The 21,591-nt window shown below is 36.5% G+C and overlaps 1 protein-coding gene across 8 annotated transcripts in view; it reads right to left on the bottom strand.

Annotated features, from left to right (window-relative positions):
- EPHA7 (EPH receptor A7) overlaps positions 1–17,053 on the bottom strand; it is a 168,049-nt gene extending 150,996 nt beyond the window's left edge. For 2 of the 8 annotated variants that reach the window (XM_073893642.1, XM_025860205.2), the window contains exons 1-3: positions 16,703–17,053; positions 12,243–12,307; positions 8,016–8,685 (exon numbers count right to left, since the gene is read on the bottom strand). In XM_073893642.1, coding sequence (XP_073749743.1) covers positions 8,016–8,685; positions 12,243–12,307; positions 16,703–16,799 — 832 coding nt within the window. In that variant the 5' untranslated portion in view covers positions 16,800–17,053. Of the gene's footprint in view, positions 1–3,662; positions 6,317–8,015; positions 8,686–12,242; positions 12,308–16,289; positions 16,336–16,702 lie in introns of those variants that run through there. The other 6 variants (XM_025860194.2, XM_025860185.2, XM_073893645.1 and 3 more) reach the window with 4 other exon arrangements.
- Between the last annotated feature and the right edge of the window lie 4,538 nt (positions 17,054–21,591).

Below are 21,591 nucleotides of genomic sequence, written 5' to 3' on the forward strand. Positions count from 1 at the left end.
TATTTCATTTTGTATTACAATTCAAGATAATATTTACAACATACAATTTGGAAGCAAAATAATCTTATAAAAATCACTTTCCCATATAAGATCAACACAAATATACTTCAAGACTTTTTTTTTTTTAAGTTTATTTTCTTTTAGTAATCTCTACACCCAACATGGGGCTCAAACTCACAACTTCGAGATCAAGAGTCGCATGCTCTTCCGACTGAGCCAGCCAGGCACCCCAAGACCTTCTTATTTCAGAAAATGTTACCAGGCTCTTGGAACTCTCTCTTTCTCAAGACATAGATATTAGTAACAAAGGTGAAATGGCTTTCATTTCATTAGAGGAAGGAGATGTAGATATTGAAAGAAAGACACACACACAAAGGCAGAGACAGAGAACGGGAATATGACAATGAATAAATAGTTATATTATTTTCATACAAATAAATTCCATATCTGGAGCAGATTCCTGTCCAGGTTTTCTAATGATTAGCCTATCATCTTACTATATGCTATGAGGAGAAAAACATATAATAAAGGCTTCTCATACTCATCAGGTTTAAGGCTAATCATAGAGGCTAGCCATATACAAGAAGAAATTAAATCATGGTATGAATATGAAATTACAAAAATACTTGCCTTGGCAGTGGGCAGTGTATGATTAAGTCTTTAAGAAAGCTGGAAAACATTTATTGGAAGATTAAGATGATACAAGAACTGTGCTAGGTGGGTACCATGGTCGGTAGCAGAAAACTGTACGTTGTGGTTGTTAAGGAGCTTAGAAGCTGTAAAAGGAATTACAAATAAAGATTAAAGTCAGATTGCAGGGTGCCTGGGTGGCTCAGTTGGTTAAGCATCTGCCTTCGGCTCAGGTCATGATCCCAGGGTCCTGGGATAGAGTCCTGCATCAGGCTCCCTGCTCAGTGGGGAGTCTGATTCTCCCTCTCCCTCTGCCTGCCACTCCCCCTGCTTGTGCTCGCTCTCTGACAAATAAACAAAAAATAAAAATAAAAATAATCAGATTGTGTATGATGATTCCCACAGGGAAAGGGCAAAGTACAAGTATCCACAAGAAAAGATGCTCTAACAGAGAATAAGAGGCACTTAACTTGAAATTGTAAGGGAAGGCAAAATTTTAACCAGCTGACACAGGCTAGCCGGCGCTGCAGGCTGAAAAAAGCGAGGCATGGTTAAGTACCAAGAGAATGTTACTACCAGTAGCTGCCATCAGAATTTGGAAGAGAGAGCTCACTGAAGAACTCGGGAATGTGCAGGATGAGAGACTATGGACTCTGAGCAACAAAAGGAGGGTTTTAGAGGAGAGGGGGGTGGGGGATGGGTTAGCGCAATGATGGGTATTAAGGAGGGCATGTATTGCATGGAGCACTGGGTGTTCTACTCAAACAATGAATCATGGAACACCACATCAAAAACTAAAGATGTAATGTATGGTGACTAAAATAACATAATAAAATAAAATTAATAAAAAAAATTTTTAAAAGATACAATAGGTAATTGTGAGAGGCCATGATCTTTGTTCATTTTTCTGTTTATTTGGGGCCAAATGTTAAGTAACAGGGCATCATAAAAATATCTATGGGTATACTTACTGTAGAATGTCCGATCAGTACCAGCCTGGGGAACAGAGGCTTTGAGTATGATAAATAATGTGATAGAATGTTAGAAAAGAAGATTAGGGTCAAGTTGGAGGGACTTAAATGCCAGCCTAGAAAACAGAGAATTTTTTATTGGTAATGAGGAGCCTGAAACATTCTGATTAATGAAGTAATACTATCTATGTTGTGTTTGACAAAACTGCATTCTGACTGCCATGTGAAGAAAAGAATTGGGATACGAAAGATAATGGCAAAGCAGATGAAATATCTAAGGTGTGGGGAAAGACAGAGATAGAAGTATTTTGAAATTATTATAAATTTAAAAAATGTTCAGATTTGTAGCACCTTTCAAGATCCTGAAAGAACATTTGTTTTATAAAAGACTTTGTGATAGATAAAATGCCCATCTGTAAAGATGTGGGCATTGTATTGGTTAGGGGCAAAGATCCCTGGCCAGACCACCTTGACTAAACAGCAGTCTACCACTCTGTGCGGTAGTAGGTACATAACCCACCTCTCGCTGTGCTTTGGTTTCCTTACATAATAATGTGTGTGTGTGTGTTTCTGTGTATTTGCATCTATATATCATATGTACATGTAAATGTATATATACATTTCTTGTGTATATACATGCATCTCATATATATAATTTAGTATATAGGTAAATAATGTAATTATTGAATTACATTGTAATTCATTGTAATTACACTGAATGTAATACCTCAGAAGTAATTTTTGTCCTTTAAACAGAATGATAATAGTGCCTACCTACTAGATAAAATAAGTTAGTAACACCCCTCTTTGAGACTAAATGAATTAATACATGTAAAACACTTAAAACAAGCTCTTGCCATCTATGAATAACTAGAAAGCAAACAAATCTATGACCTGTTTTTGTTGAAGGCCTTGAATCTCCCCCTTTTAAATTATCTCAACTATGTCTTCAACTTACTACTGCTCTATCACCTGAGCCCTGTATTTTACACAGATACTAACTTAATTTAAAAACCCCATATATTCAAGAAACAATTCAAGATGTTATATGAAATATCAGGTTACACAGAACTTATAATTGTTAAAAAAGAAGTCAATGCTCAAGGTAATTTAAAAACTCAGAGAACAAAAGATCACCCATGATCCCACCAGACTGACACATCGATTGTGTTATTTATGCTTGCATCTCTTCTTTTCCCGATGTATATCTTGCATATTCTAAATATCGGTGTGTGCAAAATTTTAATTATTTATTTTTCACTCAAAATTATTAATAGGGAGTAATTTAAAATTCCTATATCACATGGCTGATATTTTAAGGACTAATTTCAATCAAAGTTGTGCACTTTATTTTAGACATTTAGGTTATTTCTAGTATTTCAAATCGTATACATTGCTGGAGAAAGAAAGAAAAGGTTATGTAAAAAATTATCTTCTTTCATTGAAATATCTTCTGCCATAAGTTACTAGGGATAAACTTACTGGCTTAAAGGATATTTAACTATTTGTGGCCTGTGAGATCTATCCTCATTCACTCATTGCCATGAGATTTCTTTACTTAACAAACTCCTTGTTGCATTATTTAGCAAGCATTCACTGATTATTTGCTATGTCCCAGATATTATTCTTAGGGTTTTTACATGTATGATTTCATTCGATTCTAACAAGAACCTATGCAGGAGGTACTATTCTTATTAGCCCCATTTTATACTTAAGGAAATTAAGGCTTAGAAAGATTGTCCTAGTTTACACACCTGGTATGTTGTAGAGCCAGAATTTGAAAACTCTTGTGACTCTACATCTGAGGTATTAAGCCTGTGTATCTTACTTTTCTGCTTATATTTGATTATAAACAAGATAGATTATGAAGACTCATTTGTTTTCATAAAAAGTGATGGTACAAACTACATGCTTTCTGAGAAGAAAAACACATGGTTTTCAAAAATCTAATCAACACAGGTTTTAATATTATCAATGCTTTCAAATTGAATAAATGTTTTTATTTAATTATATATGTCTATTAATTATATGTTAATAAAATAATGACAAGCCTGTAAACATGTTAATATAAAATATTAAGAAGCAACTATTAGGGAAATTCCTTATAACAAAAATTAGAAATCTTAAATTATTGGAGTTCCCCTTTACATTAAAAACATCAAAAAAGAAATTCCTAAATTTTTATTTTAATTCAGAAAATCAAAATTAAGCAATATAAATAATACAAGTAAATCCCATCTCTACGATCTGATATATATGCATGTAAACTGCATAACATCCTTGGATTTTTTACAATTAGGGGAGACCATATATCTATCTTACCACCCAAATCGGATCACTTTGAAAAGCAAAGAGAGATGTTAACAGAACAATTATCCCAGACAAATGAGGCATACGGTCACCTTACTTAGAATAAAGTTTCACCATTTCTTCAGTAACTAAAATCCATTGGTTGAAGTCCAGGACAAATTTTAGGATGCAGTGTAGTGCAGTGAGGAAAAAGGATTTGATTTGGTAAACAGGATACTGGATTCCTACCCAATTTTCTTATGTATAAATATCCCTGAGCTTCAGTTTCTTCATATGTTAAAAGAGACAAAAAATATTTTCTTCTCTTAGTGATATGGTAAGGACTAATCGATAAAATGAACACGATGTTTAGTATAAACTGCAAATTGCCCATACAAAGCCGTTATAATACTAAGCTCCACACCTTGACAAATACTGTTCTGCTTTTTAAATGAAATTTAATTATATAGAAGTTCCAAAAATTTAAAAATATATTTCAGAATACAATTTCATTAGTCTTCTGAATATATTTATATATGTAAAATATAATATAATCTGCTAGTTTGCATAGAAGCTGTGTCAACTCATGGTTAATTTTTTTAAAATGACTTTCTGACAATAAAAGCTTGCTAACCAACTGGAATTACATATTTTTAAATGACTGAAGAGATCTTTGTTAAAGCATTATAATAGGGAATTAGAAGTTCATATATTAGTAAGCTTGAAAAATATTTCATTCTCAAAATTGAGGGTTTTTTTTCAAAATCATAAAGAAATAAAAAAAGCTCTTACATCAATTAATCAAAACTGTGATAAGTTTTCACAGTTGTTCATATTTCAAATTATACCCTAACAAATATCACCGTGGACTTCCACTCTACAACGTGCCTTGTTAAACTTGCCTTTAAGTGGCTAACCACCCTCATTTGGCTAGGGACTCACTAACATCCTCTCCCAAACACTTCAGTTTTTCTCAATATGGGACTGGAATTTGTTTTCAAACTCTTAACAGGATCACTGAAAGGAAACAGGAGAAATACTATAAAGGCAGGCCTGGATTGATTCCAGAGGCAAGTACTCTCACAGCAATGCACTGGAATTATGCCAAGAAGGGAAGTGTTTTTGCAAATGAACATAGTGCCAAAGTTAAGTATAAGGTCTTTAATTCCTTTGTCAACATCACAAGGTCAAAAATTAAGAAAGTTATGTAATAAACAATTTACTTGACTTAAAACAGTGCACACATACTCCTTCACTTGAACATAAGGAGGCATCTTGACTAATCACAGTTTTCTTTAATGAACTCTTTCTAATACCTAATTCCACCTACTTCAATGCAGGATTCATGTAGAAGACAGTGAAGTCATTTTACTTTATTTTTAACTACCTGAGTGTGGTTTGCAGGTGACAATAATTTTGGTACTCAAATGTGGTTCCAATTCTTGAAACTGAAATAAATAAATGTCGATAATTTTAATAGTACCACATTTAATGAGATTATTTTGCTGATTTGGAAGAAATCGGGAGTGTTTTCTTCATGGTAAATGTCCTTACTGCAGTTAAAGACTGTTTTTCTTACTAATTTCTATACTTGTAAGTATAAAAAGCAAACAGTTTCTGTTTGCTTTTAACAAATAAATGCAGAAATCATTTCGTTTAAATTACACAAATGATACAAAAAATACAATAATTTTCCTTAAAAATCTTTAAGCCTTGAAAGAGAAGGAACCTTAATGTTATTTCCTAGACTTTCCTTAGCCAGGTTTAATTGGGCATTTTTGTAAATACTCCTGCTTTATTTATAATGCTTCCCATTTTTAATTGTGCAAAAGTTTAAATTCCATTTTTACATCAACCAAAATCTGCATTCTCCTCAAATCAGCTGTTTTTACAGCTAAAGTGTAATAGTATGTTCATAAATTTTCTTATTATAGTTATTATCAAGTAATAGTTGTTAACTTCCAGTCAATAAGAACACTGCTTTTCACTGAATTGATTAGTTCACTAAGAATATGTCTACACATCCCCAGTGGTATAGCATTCCACCTACTAGTACTGATAAATTTTCACCAGTTTTTGATTTCCACATATATGGAACTTGCAGGATGATCTCTTCAGTAAGAAATCCTACCAGTGCAAGTGATGGGGAATAAGGATATGGGTAAGACAGATTTGACTCCTTCAGGGGGGTGTCAAAGAAAGCTGCTAAACTGGTCTATAGAACCCAAACCTATGGCTTCTATTTTGCCCAGAGTTCACTTTACAACATTAGCTATAGCACAGATTACAATTGAATGCTGGGTCCTCAGTATTTTATATACTAGCGGCCATCCACATGAAGTATTCAACTCTTCAGTCAGGATAGAAAAATATATTTGCTCAGTTACTCCATCTAAATAGTTCGTCCAATAGAAATATAGTATGAGCTATGATGTAATTTTTAAATTTCCAGTAGCCACATTAAAAAAGAATAAAAAGAAACAATTAAAATTAATTTTAACATTCTATTTTATTTAACCCAATATATCTAAAGTATGATCCTTTCAATATGTAAGCAGCATAAAAAATATTAATATGTTACATTCCTTTTTTTTTGTACTAAGCCGTTGAAATCCAGTGTGCAAATTATACTTACAGCACATCTCAATTTAGAATAGCCAATTTTTAGACCTTAAGAGCCATGTGTGGCTCCTGGTTACTGTGTTGGACAACAAGATCTAAATATTTTTTAAACTATTATTTCTTTAAATATTCTACTAGAATGAGAATTTTATTGGGGAAGTAATATGATTTATACACCAAATTACTAAGAGCAAGACATTTGAATTTGCAATGAAAGAGAATAATATTTGCTAGGATTCTCCTTGCTTTGTGCAGAAACCAGGTCAATATTGTTGCTAAAAGCCCAGGCTCGGGAATCAGTGTGTCCTGAATCTGATTCTAAGCTAAGGCAGATACCACTTCCTAAAATAATTACGAGCAAGCAGTTTACCCTTGATAGTACCAATTTTTTTTTCTGTAAAATAGACATGATAATGAAATCTACCTCATTAAATGAACTAGTACATATAAAGCATATGGAAGAGTATCTGCATATAGTAAGTTACTACCGTTAGCACTAGTCCCTTCTAAATTAACCAGGATTTGCAGTCATTAAAATTATGTTGCCAGCTTTGAAGTACAAAGAATATATAAAAGTTATTTTTCAGAATGGATTATGTCTTATAACTTATAAATTAAAAGATATATAAATAATATAACCTTACCACAGAATTTTTTGGGATATGCAAAAATAAAAATATCAATTTTGAAGGTCCATGTGACATAGCTTTAAATAGAAAAATACTGGCCAATTACAATGACTACAAAATACTATATAAGAGAAAATCCAGTTTTAGAAAACAAAGGAAAAGATTCACTAATTCGTATGCTATTATTGTTTCAAAACACAGAGAACGTCCAACTGATGTATTAAAATAACTAAAGCTTTGCTTTGGCCCACTTCCACAAAAATTGTGGTCCACTATAACATGACTTATCAGAAAAGCATTTGTTTTATTATTTAGTCGAGAAAAGAAATATGGCTTTGGCAGAAGTAGCTTTAAAGATCTATCAAGTGAAATTTGATGATTCTTATAACAAAGTTTTATTATTTATTAAAAATAATCCTAAAAGTTTAGAAATATATTTGTATGTACCCTGTCAGTAGAGCTCATTAGCAGCTCTGCTTTTTTCTGCTACTTACAAGTCCAGACAATACAGATTTCACAACAGGAGGAATCCCCTATCATTGAATCCTGATTAATGTCACACCTCATTCTGTTCACTCTCCTCTCTTAAATCTCATACACCAATGTGCAACCGTTGACTTCTAGGTCAAACATAGGGCAAATTAAATCTTAGTAACAAATGTCATTATTGCCAATATTTACTGCATACCATTAGTGCAGATATCACTGTGGGGAATCATTGATAGCTAAACAGTGACTTCACTCAAGATCGGCTGAATCGGAAATGCTGGTGTAGCACAGACACACTTGTTCAAATAACTATTATTACTCAAAATCTCTGATACTGAAATAGAAAAAAATGCAAAGTGGAATTTTAATAGCACATATTACTTACGTTCACAAGTGTCCCCTTTTTGCTGGTAGCCTGCTTTGCAGATACATTTTCCAATGGGCACTAACCATTCTCCTTCTGCACTGCAGTGCATCCTGGGGGAGTTTTCCGCCTCTTCCTCTGCACTGCTGACACATGTCCCTCGAACCTCGACTAAAGAGGAAAATTCTGAACCAGTCACTGTATCTGGAAAGATAGCTAAATTCTCAATAATGGACCAGCACTTCTTGTAGTATACTTTGACAGAAACCAAAGCTATGCAAGCCCCTACATCCTGAAAGGCAAGATAGAATCCCTTTTTGGACAAAGGTCCAATCTCTCTCACCTCAGTGTTAAGCTTCATCTTTCTTTCACCAAGGTCACCTTGGGTAAAACTTTCATCTGCAGCAATGGTGTCTATTTTTACATAGAGGTTTTCTCTTATATTCCTGCCAGTGTCGTAGTCTGTTTCATAATAGTACAAATTAAAGGTTTCCTTGCAAGTTCCCAGTACTCCAGGAAGACTGTTACAATCCCTCAGGGTAAATTTCAATTCTACAAAAATCCTTTGTGCATTGCCTTTCGAAATCCAGTTAGTCCGCAGCCAGTTGTTTTGGTTGGGCTCCATGACCTGGCACACCTGGTAGGTTCGGATCGGGGTGTAGTTCTCATCCAACCCACTGATCTCTTCCCACTGTAAAATGTTTTAAAAAGGCTATCAGTCATTCAGCAAAAAAAAAAAAAAAACATTTTTATTTTGAAAGCACATGAGGCATCTTTAGCATAGCACACATGATGATCTGTGAAAGAGTTAGGTAGATTCCTACCCTGGCAAACACTGTACCCTAAGAAGACAGGACTCTTAGCTCAGCTTCATCCTGGTAGCACATCATTCAGGTTGCCCGCATCGTTTGTACATACAATAAATACTTCATTTTGTTTAATATCCGTTTGCTAGTGTATTAGTGTTTCTTTTTACATGTTTGCTTATGTCTATAGTCTCCACTGAGATTATAATTTTTATAGACTAAGTGCATAACACAATAATTTAAATTACCATTTAATGCATATGCATATGGCTACATGGCAGAATTTTTGATAACTCAGTTGACATTTTAAATGCTGATGTTAAACTTAGAGCACCTAAAAAACACAGGGAAGAAAATGCCAAGAGTGCTCTGAAATGTAAAAGCAGTCCACAACATGTTGATATTCACAATGCGAAATCTTCTACAATTTTTCCAAAATAAGATATGAGGGAGTAACATTTTACAGAGCTATTTATTTATTGCAGTGTTATAATACTGTACATAAGCCACATAACTATATATAAGTAGTTATAAAAGCATGATTTATCTTCATAAATAAATTGCTTTCAATAGACAATCAAATGTACATGGCAAATCAGCATGCTGGATCATATTTCAGTAATAAGCTTTTTGACAGGAAAAATATCACAAATTTAAAAATGTCCATTCATATACTGATGCAATATATACTACAGCAAACATATATTTTCATGAAAAGGGAAAATAATAAGTTTAGCAGAATTGGCAAAACTCTAAAGACTATAAAGCCATGTATAATGATATCTATACCGCTCATTAGCAAATTCATTTCACCTAAAATATTCCTAGAAGTCTAATGTAACAGTTGATTATGTCCTTTATTACCATTATCACAAAATTTCCCACTTTATATGCAGGCTACCTTAATAGTGAAATCATCATCTACTTGTGTTCATTTCCCCAATATAAAATGCCAAATATGAAAATGTTAGTATTCAAATCCAAAATCACACAGCATGCAATATTTAAACCATCTTTTCAAGAAAAACAGAAAGGAAAATAAACTAATAAGTATGTGGTAATGAGTTTTATTTGTAAAACTTGATTAGAGAATTGATTTATTAAAATACTTTAAAATATTAATATCGACTTTTAAAACTGTTTTTTAGAAAACTGACAAATCAGCAAAATACTATAATTTATAAATTTCTTGTATGACATTATATATTTGCTGCAATTTTATTATACATATCAAACCTCCTCAAATGCAGCAAAGAACCCACTATCATGTGCAGGTTTTATTCAACACAACTTAAGTTTGTGACTAGTTAATGGTGTGCATATTTCCCTTTGTTTCAGTTAGCTGCTTATAATCTGTCTGAATGGCACTTAGCCAAATATACCCAAATTTATCCATTTGGATGCAGAGATTTTAGTCCCTTAATTAGATTGAAATTATTTAAAAAAGTAAAACTAATAATGATATCTACTAAGAAATCAAAAGCTCTAAAGATAAATGTGCTCTTAACAATTCCCCAGCCTAAAGAAACCAAGGCTAATTATTATAAAGGCATATCTCAAGGTTTCCTTTTTCTAACTTTAAGAACAATCATATTACTTTGTTTTATGTATGAAAAATCAATTTCACTACTTTTGAAACCCAGTTAATTTTAATTTTTATTTAAAAATTTATTCCTGAGGGGAAAATTTCAAGACAACGATTGTATAGATCACAAATAGTAACACTACACAAATACATTTAACACAACTCTTGTTTTACTATTTCACTTTTCTAAGAGATTGCAATCACTTCTATAAATGACACCATTAGGAAAGAAGTCTTAAATCAAATACTGTGCTTTTATAGTATACTTATGAAAATATTTTCTAAAAATGTATATTAATACTTTATTTCCTGCAAGATATTTAATAGCATGCAAGCCAATCCGTTTTGTATATTAAAAAAATATTGTCAATTATCATTTCCTAATATTATCTGTTGATTCCTACAGATATGTAGGGTTAACTGTTAAGATATTTGGACTGATAAAATGCCCATTTGAGTCAAAGATAACATAGTCATAATTTATCATTTCATGGATTACATTGATGAAATACTACAATCACTACAATCCTGTATCAGTTTACTTCTCCTTAGAGATAAAAACTATCCTTCATCTCTATTTGTTTTAATTGATGGATGGTAGAAAATGGGCTACATCTGTCATTGGTAAGAAAGATGTTTCTTTTTTATTGTAAATGTCTTCCTAAAATGTGTATTTTCACTCATGGAAACTATTCCACTTACGGGAAAAGTATGACATTCCTACCTTAAACTCAGTGCCCTTTTTATAGTTAGTCTGTAAAATAGTTGTCATTTTTTCATAATTTAATCTGACCTATACAGATAACTACAATATCATCTTAAGCAATCTTTCAAATATTAATTCAATAAAAAAATCTGAAATATTTTAAGATTTGCATTGTTCACATTTTGCATTATTAAACTGACTTCCAGTTCATGACATATTGATTTTATGCTGTTCTTATACTCAAAAATCCCTTTCAGATTTTCATTCTTCTCTTTGCAAAATTTGTTACACTTTTTATATCCTCACTTATGCTTCTTAGTGTAAGGAAGATCAACTTAAATAACAATGAGATATATACTCTCCTTTCCCACAGCCCCTTTCTTCCTAAGGGATGAAGTATGTGCCCTCTCTTACAATTAAAATAAGACCTAAAGACAAGTTGAACTAAAGTTAAGTAAATAATATACCTATCCTGACATGGGAAATGTAATGGTCAGAATTACTTACTGTTTCACGGATTTTTATTGGGTCGCTCTTACTCCTATTTATTGTAGCAGATTTTTACTATAATATATACATGCTCTGACATCATTTTTGACTAATAACAGCAGATAGCACATGATAAAAATTTGGAGAATCCAAATAATATTTTACAGCAAATTCCATGCTAAAATATGGAGCATATTACACTGTCAGCTACCTTTTAAAGTGTACTTTGAATGATGCTAGAACTGTTTTTAAAAGAAGAAACACATCACATACTGTTTTAAAGAGCTACATACAACCTACCTAGTGATTATACTAAGAAGTATAAAGCAACTAAAGAGGTTTAAGTGAGTTTGTGAAGGAAATGTTCCCTGTAATTAGTTAGCATTTATAGCCTGGAACCTGAGGTATGATTCCTCTCACAATAAGAACTCAAATGATTATGGTTATAAAGATTTTTTTTAATCCATTTCCCCAAGTACTAAGTATACCTTCTCTTACTCAAAAACTCAATGTCTCATTGTAACACAACAAAATTTTGAATGAGACATTTAGAATTAAAACAGTTTAAATATGAAGAATGTGAGTAATTCCACAGGGAGGAGGAGGCTGTGTTTCTTACTTTAAAAACTAAAAAGTGATATTTTATGAGAAGAAGCACTTACCCCATTGGGTGGAGAGGAAATCCATTCCAACTCCGTCTGTTGTGCTTTAGAATCCAGCAGTAGTACTGAAAAACAAAGTTTTATTTTCAAATGTTACATGAAAAATGTAAACACATTTGTAAAAGTTATTAATGTGAATCTAATTTCTATATAATTATCACTTTATGATCTAAGATATATTAACAGTTATTTATGTAATTGAATGATGAAATGAATACCCACCTGATACAAGTATATTCCCCTTTCTTAAGGAGAAAAAATATTAAAATACCATAGTATAATTGGTTATTTTTTAATTAAAATATTAAAATAAGTTTAAAAACTTAAAAATATGATGGTAAAAATTGCATGTGATATATTGATTCCATAGTAATTATATTATTTTAAAAATTTTATAAGCCATTGAGCACTCCAAATTTTGTCAAATATAACATGAACATAATAAAATGTAATTCCATATTCATCTTCAGCTAGTCATTAATTTGTAATATTGTGCCAAAAGTATTTCCTAGTGCCTTTTGAGAATTGGAGTTTATTTTTTAAAAACTTTTCCACAGGGCGTCTTCACTTAAGCCAAAATGAATACAATAGAAAACTATATCAAGCAATATCATCATGAGAAAAATAAATTGCCCATTATTTCCAAGACATATTTCTGGGTTAGTCAAACATCTGTTTTCAATATTTCTATGTTTTTTAAATTTCCAAATATTTCAAAGCATTAGCTAATTTTCAAAATGATATATTTAAACTGACTTGACTTTGTTCCTCACTTGACTTTTAAAAACAGTTGTATTCCACTTTTATATTATCAAAAAGCATAAACAATTCATTTACGTGTATATAAATGTAACAAATGCTCTTGACAGTATTAATATAAGATAATGTATTCAAATATTACACATTGATACATATCATACCTCCAATTCAATATATTGCTTTTTAAGACAATTACTCTCCTAAAGCATTCACTCTGCTTGAACTGATTCAGTTATGAGTTTTTATTCTTTAAAAATATTTCTGACTCTACAGCATTTTTAACAAATGTATCAACTTGTCCAGAAATAATACTGAATATATTTCCAAGCTTGTAAATATGCATAACATCAACCTCAGAAAAATGTTAAAATTTGGACTTAAATAAAATATATGCTTATATGAATTTTTAAATAATCACTAGAGAAAAAAGTATATTTAAAAGGGAATGAAAATTTGTTACGTTAAGAAAACAAAGGAACACATTGATTATGTGTTCAACTCCTTCGCTCTAGTCAAGGTTATTCCCTGCAACTGAAAACACACAGATAAAGAAACACTTTTTTGCAAAAATGTTTTACACTTAAGACTCTTGAGAAGACCATGAAAGCACAAACCTCGGTCACAAATACTTGACTCTCTTTCGGGGGGGGGTGTGTGGAATGCACACTTTCAAAATACCAAGCTGTATTTCGCACTGGAAACATCAATAAATCGTTGGACTAGTGAATTGATATAATGTTTAAAGTTTATTTTGTTTTTGTCCTCAACAATAGAGAATTAGCACAACGAAACAACATGGGTTCCAGGTTCCTTTTGAGATGATTTATTATTACTATTATTTTTGTCTTCTGCACTGACAGGAGACAAGTGGATTTTAAACCCAGGTGACCTTCGAGTCATTTTGGAGAGTGAAACAAGAAATGTGATGATTGTTTACTGCCGTCCCGTTACCCCTCAGCACTGCCTGGGGTGGGAACCAAGGGACCGCGGAGGGGTGGTGATGGCAAACAAGTTAAGAGAGAAACAAACTAACAAATAAAAACAAAACAGAAACCAGCCCCTGAGTCTTTAATCAGAAGCAGCTCTAAAGTGACCAGCGTGTCTCCTCGTCGTCCGCTCTCCGGATAAACCCGCAAGTGCGCGCTTTTGCCTTCCCGCTCAGAGCGCGGAGCGCCATCCTCCCTTCGCGCCCACGGAGGCGTACCCCGGAGCCGACCAGGACCTGGGGCGCACGGGCCCGGGCTCCGGGACTCCGTTCCCTGCCGCGCGGGGGTAAAGGCAAGGGCAAGATGCAGGGCGCGCCCGGGCTAAGCCAGCCAAGGGCCGCGCGGCTAGCGGCGGCGGCGGGGGCCGGGGCGGGGCCCTCAGTGGGGCGGGGCAGGGGCTGCCAGACGGGCGCGCCCGCCGCGCCGAGCATCCATTACGCCTCCGCCAGACCTGGACCCTCCAGGGAGCCAGTGGCGCCCTTGCTCCAAAAGGAGCCGGGAGGAGGAGAGAGGCTTTCGGGAAGCGTCTCCTTTGAGGGAGAGGCGGCGGCGGCATTTACGAAGAGGAAAAACAGCAGCTGCACTTCGCCTCCAAGCGTCAGATTCTGACTTATACATGCCCTCCCAGTAGCGGGAACGGACCTCCCGAGAGAACACGTATGAAGAAAGTGGAGGAAGGAGGTCCCTCATCTTCCTCCATCCACCCTCGGCCAACCTGGGAGGCCTGGCACCTGCTCGAGGCGGTTCCCAGCGCTCGCCCCTGGGTGCCGCGGCGCCCCTCGGGGCTTGCTCGCTCCCAGAACCGCAGCTCTTGATCGACGCTGCGCGCTGGGAGCGTCGCCACTGAGAAGCGGGGCGCATTCGCCCTCCCGCCCACCTTTTAAACATCTCACTTCTGCATTTAAAGAATTCAGGCTCCTAGAATCTGAATCCTCTTCACGTATCTTGCACCCAGAAGAGAAAAGCAAGCGAGCGAGACATTCTGGCTGCAGGAACCTCTCCCCCTAGTGATGCAGTTATTTATAGCTCAAACTCCTGCCGGGTCTGCGTGAGCTTGCGCGCCCGGCTTCGCCGCAGCGGTGCAAACTTTTCCTCAGGTCCCGCTATTCCGGAGCAATCAGTACAAGGTTCCAGAATTGAGTGTTCCTAATCGCTAGTGTCAGGCGAGTAGAAACGTGCATTCTGGTGTGCATGGGTATATGTTACTGGCAGACATCGGTTGGGGTCTAACGCGTAACCGACAGCTCGGAGTCATGGTTTTCTCTGAAAATTTCTCTGAATGGGTTCAGCGTCAACACTGGTTGCAGATATGGAAACTGGGGTCAGAAGGTCAGGCTGGCTCAAGAAGTAGGACCTGGCGTTGGGTTGGGGGTGTGGTTTGAGTGAAAGACGAGGGGTGCACGAAGAGAATGGAAAAAAGCAGCACTAAATCACTAAGTTTTCAGGGCTACGTGAAGCGAGAACCAGTATCGAACACAACCCCTCCCCCCCGCCCCACATCACCATCATGACCTAAATCTGATAACAGATTCCTCCATTCTCCACACTTAAGGAACAATTAATTATTAGTGTCTTGCTTTTAAATAACGGGAAATCAACGTTAGATTGACAGTCTGGAAGACGGGGGGATGGGGTGGGGGTGGAGATTGTTACATTGCTCAAAAAGCAAGACATTTCCATTGAGAAGATTTATTTTTCCCCAGCTCCAACTACAGGCACCGAAAGGTATTTTACCTTGTCAGTGGTTCAAAGGAGAAGAAATAATAATAATAATAACCATATACAGGCGTATCTGGCCGCCCAAATGAAACCTCCTCTCCTCACCCAGAACTAGCCTTCAGGATCCAGATCCTTCGCAAGGTCTGATCACTCGGACTCAACTGCCGGGCAGATGTTTGGGGACTTGTAGTCGCCCAAGCGGCATCTCATCAGTTCCACAGCCCCAGCCCGCCCCCTGCCTCCCCGGCCCGCCGAGCCGGATGGACTCGGGCTGTCCGCGCGGCCGCCGGGACCCACGCGCGGCGCGCGCTGAACGTAGACGTTCCCGCCGCGGAGCGTGCACCGCTCCCTCGCTTCACCTCCGCGGCGTTATTGTTCCGCGCCGGCGGCTGAGCGCCAACTGCAGGCCCGCACCTCCTCCACCGACGCAGTGAGCGCTTCATTAGTAACCCGAGCGTTCGGAGCTCACACAAGTCACGGGCCCTGTGGGAAGGCTCGGGACACCAGCCGCTCGCCGACGGGCTGGCCAAGACACTAGGAGCTGCGCTCCCCCGTCTCCCGACTAACTCCGGCCGCAGCTTACCCCACCAGAGGCGAACACCGAGAGGAGGAAGAGAAGAAGGGTAGAGGAAGAGATCTGGCCCGCCTACGATCCTAGAGAACGAGCTCGCTGGTCATCGCCTCCCCCCCAACACACACCACCCCACTCCGCCCCGCCGCTCTCCGTTGCTGCTCACGCCCTCCGGACTGCCCGCGCCAGAAATCCCGCTCCCGTCGGGCGGACGGCCCCGGGGACGGGGCTGAAGGCGGTTCGGAGTAGCCCAGCTTGCCGCCCGCCTGCCGGGAGCAGCGGGACCAGTGAGGGGGCGGGGAGCCGGCGGGGGAGGGTCGCCCCGCGCCGGAGGCGCGGCCGGCAGCCCCGCGGACTAGCCGGCTCGTGCAGGTAGACCGCTAAATAAATAAGTCAGAACAAACTTTGCGTTCCCATCACCTTACCTTCCTTTGCAGCCTGCGCCTCCCCGGTATGTGCAAAGCGGAGCAGCCAGATGTAGCATAAAATAATCCATGAAGGGTGCCGAGTTTGAAAAACCATGGTGCATGAGCAGGTTTTATTTTAGGTTTCAGTTGAGTCGTAGCTTTTTAAATGATGTTTGCTCCGAAGTGGGTTCTTTTTTATTACGCTTTTCGCATCGATTCCCCTGCTCGACCTCCGGCCGGCTGCTCCACGTTTAGCTTTTTTATTTTTTTCCCCCTCCTGTTCGTTCGCACCGTGTTTGCTGCCTGCAAGTCTCCGACTGCAGACCGGCCGCTTGCTCCACACTCCAATAATATCAATTAGGGGGGAGGAGGCGGGGCTCCGAGCAGAGAGCCTCCGCCACTCGGGCTGACTGGCAGGCGCAGCCGGCCTGCCGGGCGGCGATTCCCAGGGCCGAGGGGCGGGTCCCGGTGAAAAGGCCGCCCCGGCCTCGGGGGCGGGCTTCGGGGCGCGGGCCAATCGGCTGCGAGCGGAGTCAGGTTGCGGGTCCAGGATTCCCTCCAGGGTCTGAGCTCCCAGCTTTCGCTAGATGCTGGGGAAGGGAGGACGCGGAAGGCCGCTGAAGTGCGTGCTGCTGTGGGCACTCGGCTTTTAGCAACCGCACGTTTCGTGGAGCAGAATCAATTCGAGACTAACGCTCCCAACATAGAGTATTATATATATAGCGGTACTCCTCATGGTCTTTTAGAAACCAGAGGCAATGCAAGCCATCTCTCAGCTACCAAGCACGGAGCCAGGGAAGTGAAATAAGCTGTCTTTAAGTAAAGTGCCTTTTACTTTTTTGTTACTCAAAACCTCCGCGGGTCGGGTAACTTTGTTCTTTTCATTTCTTGAAAGGTTTCTACTTTTCTTTTTTTTCTGTTAGTCAACAGCAGTCAGCTCTAGGCACCACCCAGCACAGTCCCTGGAAGAATAAAAGTATCCAAATATATTATGTTCAAACAGTGTTTCCAAGAGTTTGCAACAAGCTCTGGCTAAAGAAACAGAGGAAAAGGGAGTGGAAAAAGGGAGTCTTTTGTTTTAGGTGCCCTCCTTACCCCCGCCCTATCATCTCAAAATAGTTGGTTGGGTGAAGTAGGACGCGAAGAGAGAACGTTTAGAAGGTTCCGTATCACTTTTCTTATATGTTTTAATATTTTTTGAGGTTTTCCTTGGATTGCCCCAATTTGAACGTTTCCCATTTCACTGCATAAATTACACTTAATTTTAAAGAATGTTACCACGCATTAAATTAATAAAGCAAGACCTCTTTCACAAATTGATACATTGCAATACTTAATTATGTAATTATTATTATTAAATCTTTCAAGGGAAACTGAGAATAAAAAGTGTAACCAACATCTCCAGTTGAATTCATCCAACTAAAATAGCAAGGACGCCTGCGTAGAGCAATCCGTTTACCATTAGGCAGTTTCGGACACTTTGCAATTCAAGAGGTGGGTGTAATAAGAGGAAGAACTTTAAAACCTTAATTGCCAAATCACCAATTTCAAAGGTCACCGCAGAGTAACTTGATCACATGTTTAAGATGAGCTCTGTGTTCTTCTTGTCCTATAATTCTCTCTTAAAAAAAAAATCTGTCATTCATGATTTGCCTTTATTTATAATAGGCACAAAGTTTGATCTCGCCTAAAACTCCAAACTTTTCCTATCCTTTCTATATAGAAATATAAAGTAAATTGAGTTGTTTCTGGTATTTATAGCAAAGACTTCTCACAGATGACAGATCCCCAGATTTTTACGTTTTATTTTATGGTAAATTGTCTCTTGTAGTTTTAACTTGCTTAATGCAATTACAAAGAAGAAAGAAATGAAATTTCCTTCTCTAACCTCTCTTTGCTTCTGTAGTTTATTTCTTAAATGTTATTTGTTCCTAGCCATTATGCCTATTAAATATTTTAGAAATTATATCTAAAAGCATCTTAAGTGCCCTTTAAAGGATGCATAGAAAATGTAAACTGCTTAATAGATTAACCTTGAAAAGAGACAAAAAAATGTAGAGTGCACGTGTTACAGAGAAAATCAAGTGGTATTTACACAAACAGATGCTTTAGAGTAAAAATTGTAAGGTAAAACATAATTAAAAATATAAATCTCCACACATATGCTATAAAACTATTAATCTCAGAACCACAAACTCACAAATATTAAATCACTTCTAATAGTTAATAGTCTACAGGATTTCAGCACTTTCTGCAGGGTCTCATCCCCACTACTTACAATGACACCAAGGTAGCCTTTAAAGTTTAAAATATTCCTTTCATCTATTGAATGACTAATACTCAGTGATGTGACTACAAATAACTTTCCATTAAACCAGGAAACCAAAGAAGTAACATCCTTCACTCTGATGAGTGTAGGTGGTATAGGGAATCCCCTTATTGTGTCCCTTCTGTCTGTCAGACATAGGGGCATGTGCAGCCTTGCTTTTATATTTAGAGACAAGAGGCTTCACATTAAATGCACATGTGCCAGGCTGCTGACAGTTTTCCCTGCAGAATTGCATAATGATACTCATTTTTAGGTTTACCAACCTTCTTTCTTTTGTATCTAGGTATATTGGTAAAGAAGTCATAACATTTAAATCAAAGTGAATGACTTAGTCAACAAAAGAACGTTTATCGTGCAGTATTATACAGCATGTATTTTAGTATATATATTGTTAATAGAAGGCATTTGGCTAACAGCAAAGCACATAAACCTATTTTCATGAAGCCCTTGAAATAAAAAATAATCAGTTCACAGAACTTTTCATATTTTAAAATAACATTCAACAGTGAATTTCATTCTATCACTTTAAAAATAGTTTATTTTAGCTTCATATCTATGATTTTTGCTATTATCTGTATAGCATATTCTAGAAAAGTAAATGTGGTGTGTATATATATAAAGTGAGTTTAAAAAAAATTATTTTCCTGAGCTATACAAAATCGTGTATACATCAACACATGTGAGTGAAAGAAGAAATTCTGAAAACTATTTTTTAATTTTTATGGATTCATTATACAATGCAGTTGATAGAGTAGCCTACATATATTTAGCTAATTTTAAATAAATGGAAAAAATAGAGATAAACTTTAACATTTCCATTTTTATCTCCTCTTTTGAACATTTATAATACATGTATAGTAGAAAGATGAAAAATACCTATTTTCAGATGCAAAGAAGATACACCTAATTTTTCTGCACCATGTTATTTTTATCTCATTACTAATAATCACACATAACTATACATATATGAAAACAAATGTACAAATTCAAGACACACATTCCAAATACGGTTACAGCTGTTATCTCCTTTTAACATGCTTCAATACTAATATTCACCTCACTGTTTATCTCTGGAAGATATTCTATGACTTTAAGGAAGAAATAGTAACTTAGGAGTAAATTATAATGACTTCAGGGAATAAGTTCCATGAATTTTCAAATAAAAAGCCGTTTTCGTGTGTGTGTGTGTGTGTGTGTGTGTGTGCACGTGTGTACAGTAAACAGGCCTTTAGAGGATAAAGTAAATCTGAGACTTCAGTATGTTACAAATCCAAGGCTGCCAAACTAAATAGTTAACAGCAACAATGAAATCAAAGGGCTGTTTCTGAACCTACTACTTTTGCACTTACTGTCTAAATGCATTCACAGCTGGTAAATGTGAAAATGCAAGTTCATCACAGAAAAAGGGGTAATTTAAACTGAATTAGAAAAGGTACTGTGCAGAAGAAACTGATTATAAACAGAAAAGAAACATTATGTCTCAGTTAATAGATATTACAGAAAATTGGGTTCTCTATTTGTGATTTCAGTCAAAATGTAAACAATCTTTCCACTGTGCAGGAAAATCATTTACATATTTACATTAGCATGATTTATGTGGTGTATATAAAATATTTATTTGCAGTCCAATGTAAAAAATGTACATAAACTAGGCTCATAAAACACACAGTCATAATTTCACCTGTTTTTCTAAGCTTCAGATTTAGCCAAATCTGTATAGGAAATCAGAGGTCAAGAATCAAATTATAAGTCAAGACTATATTTTGTGCCTTTATAAAAGTTTATTCATTTTTGTAAGGTCAGATAAATTGATACTGTTATGAAAACAACAAATATAATTCTCCAGCTGCAATTACTGAGTTAATTTAAGACCTCTTAACAGATAAAAAAAATTATATCAAAATTGTAAGAGTCCAGTTGAATGTTGCTAATGTGTTACTTGGAAATATTCTATTCATTTATAATATTCAAAAGTGTTAAGTCAAATAACTTTTATTTTTTTACTAATATTAAAAGAACTGCTAAATATAGCAGAGAAAGTGGCACATTGTACTCATAATCACTTAATACATGTACAATACTCTTAAGAAGAATTTATTTTTTTTAAATTTGATTTTGCCTGCAAAGTTTCTTCCTTTGCATTAACTATATTTCATTCTGCCATAAGCCACCAGCACTGATAGGAAGAACTAGCTTAAATTATGTAAAGTACTTCTACATGCTCTCATAGTTTCTCATGTTGCAGTGTTTTAGCTCTTAAACCCTTGGATTTTAGGTGTCAAGGAGATCTGTGATGATTCAGTGACCACCAGGGGGCACCAGGATCTCTGGGTGTTCTGGCCAATCAAGTCTACACTGAATAAAGACAAGGTAATTATGAAATTAAATATATAATTTTATGTGTTTATATCTATATAACTTTTTATATATATAATTAACATATATTTGCCCCATTGGCACTTTTAAGTTTCTTATTCTCTTTGCACCTGTGCCAGCCAACTGAAGGCCTTCATAAAAATTTGTGAGATGTTCTATGACCTCTTTCAGTCTATAGAGACCAAGTTAACTGAAGGGGCTC

This window comes from Callorhinus ursinus, unplaced genomic scaffold (assembly GCF_003265705.2).
Source record: "Callorhinus ursinus isolate GAN/ISIS: 27379988/994484 unplaced genomic scaffold, GSC_fseal_2.0 scaffold6, whole genome shotgun sequence".
NCBI classification, from domain to species: Eukaryota; Metazoa; Chordata; class Mammalia; order Carnivora; family Otariidae; genus Callorhinus; species Callorhinus ursinus.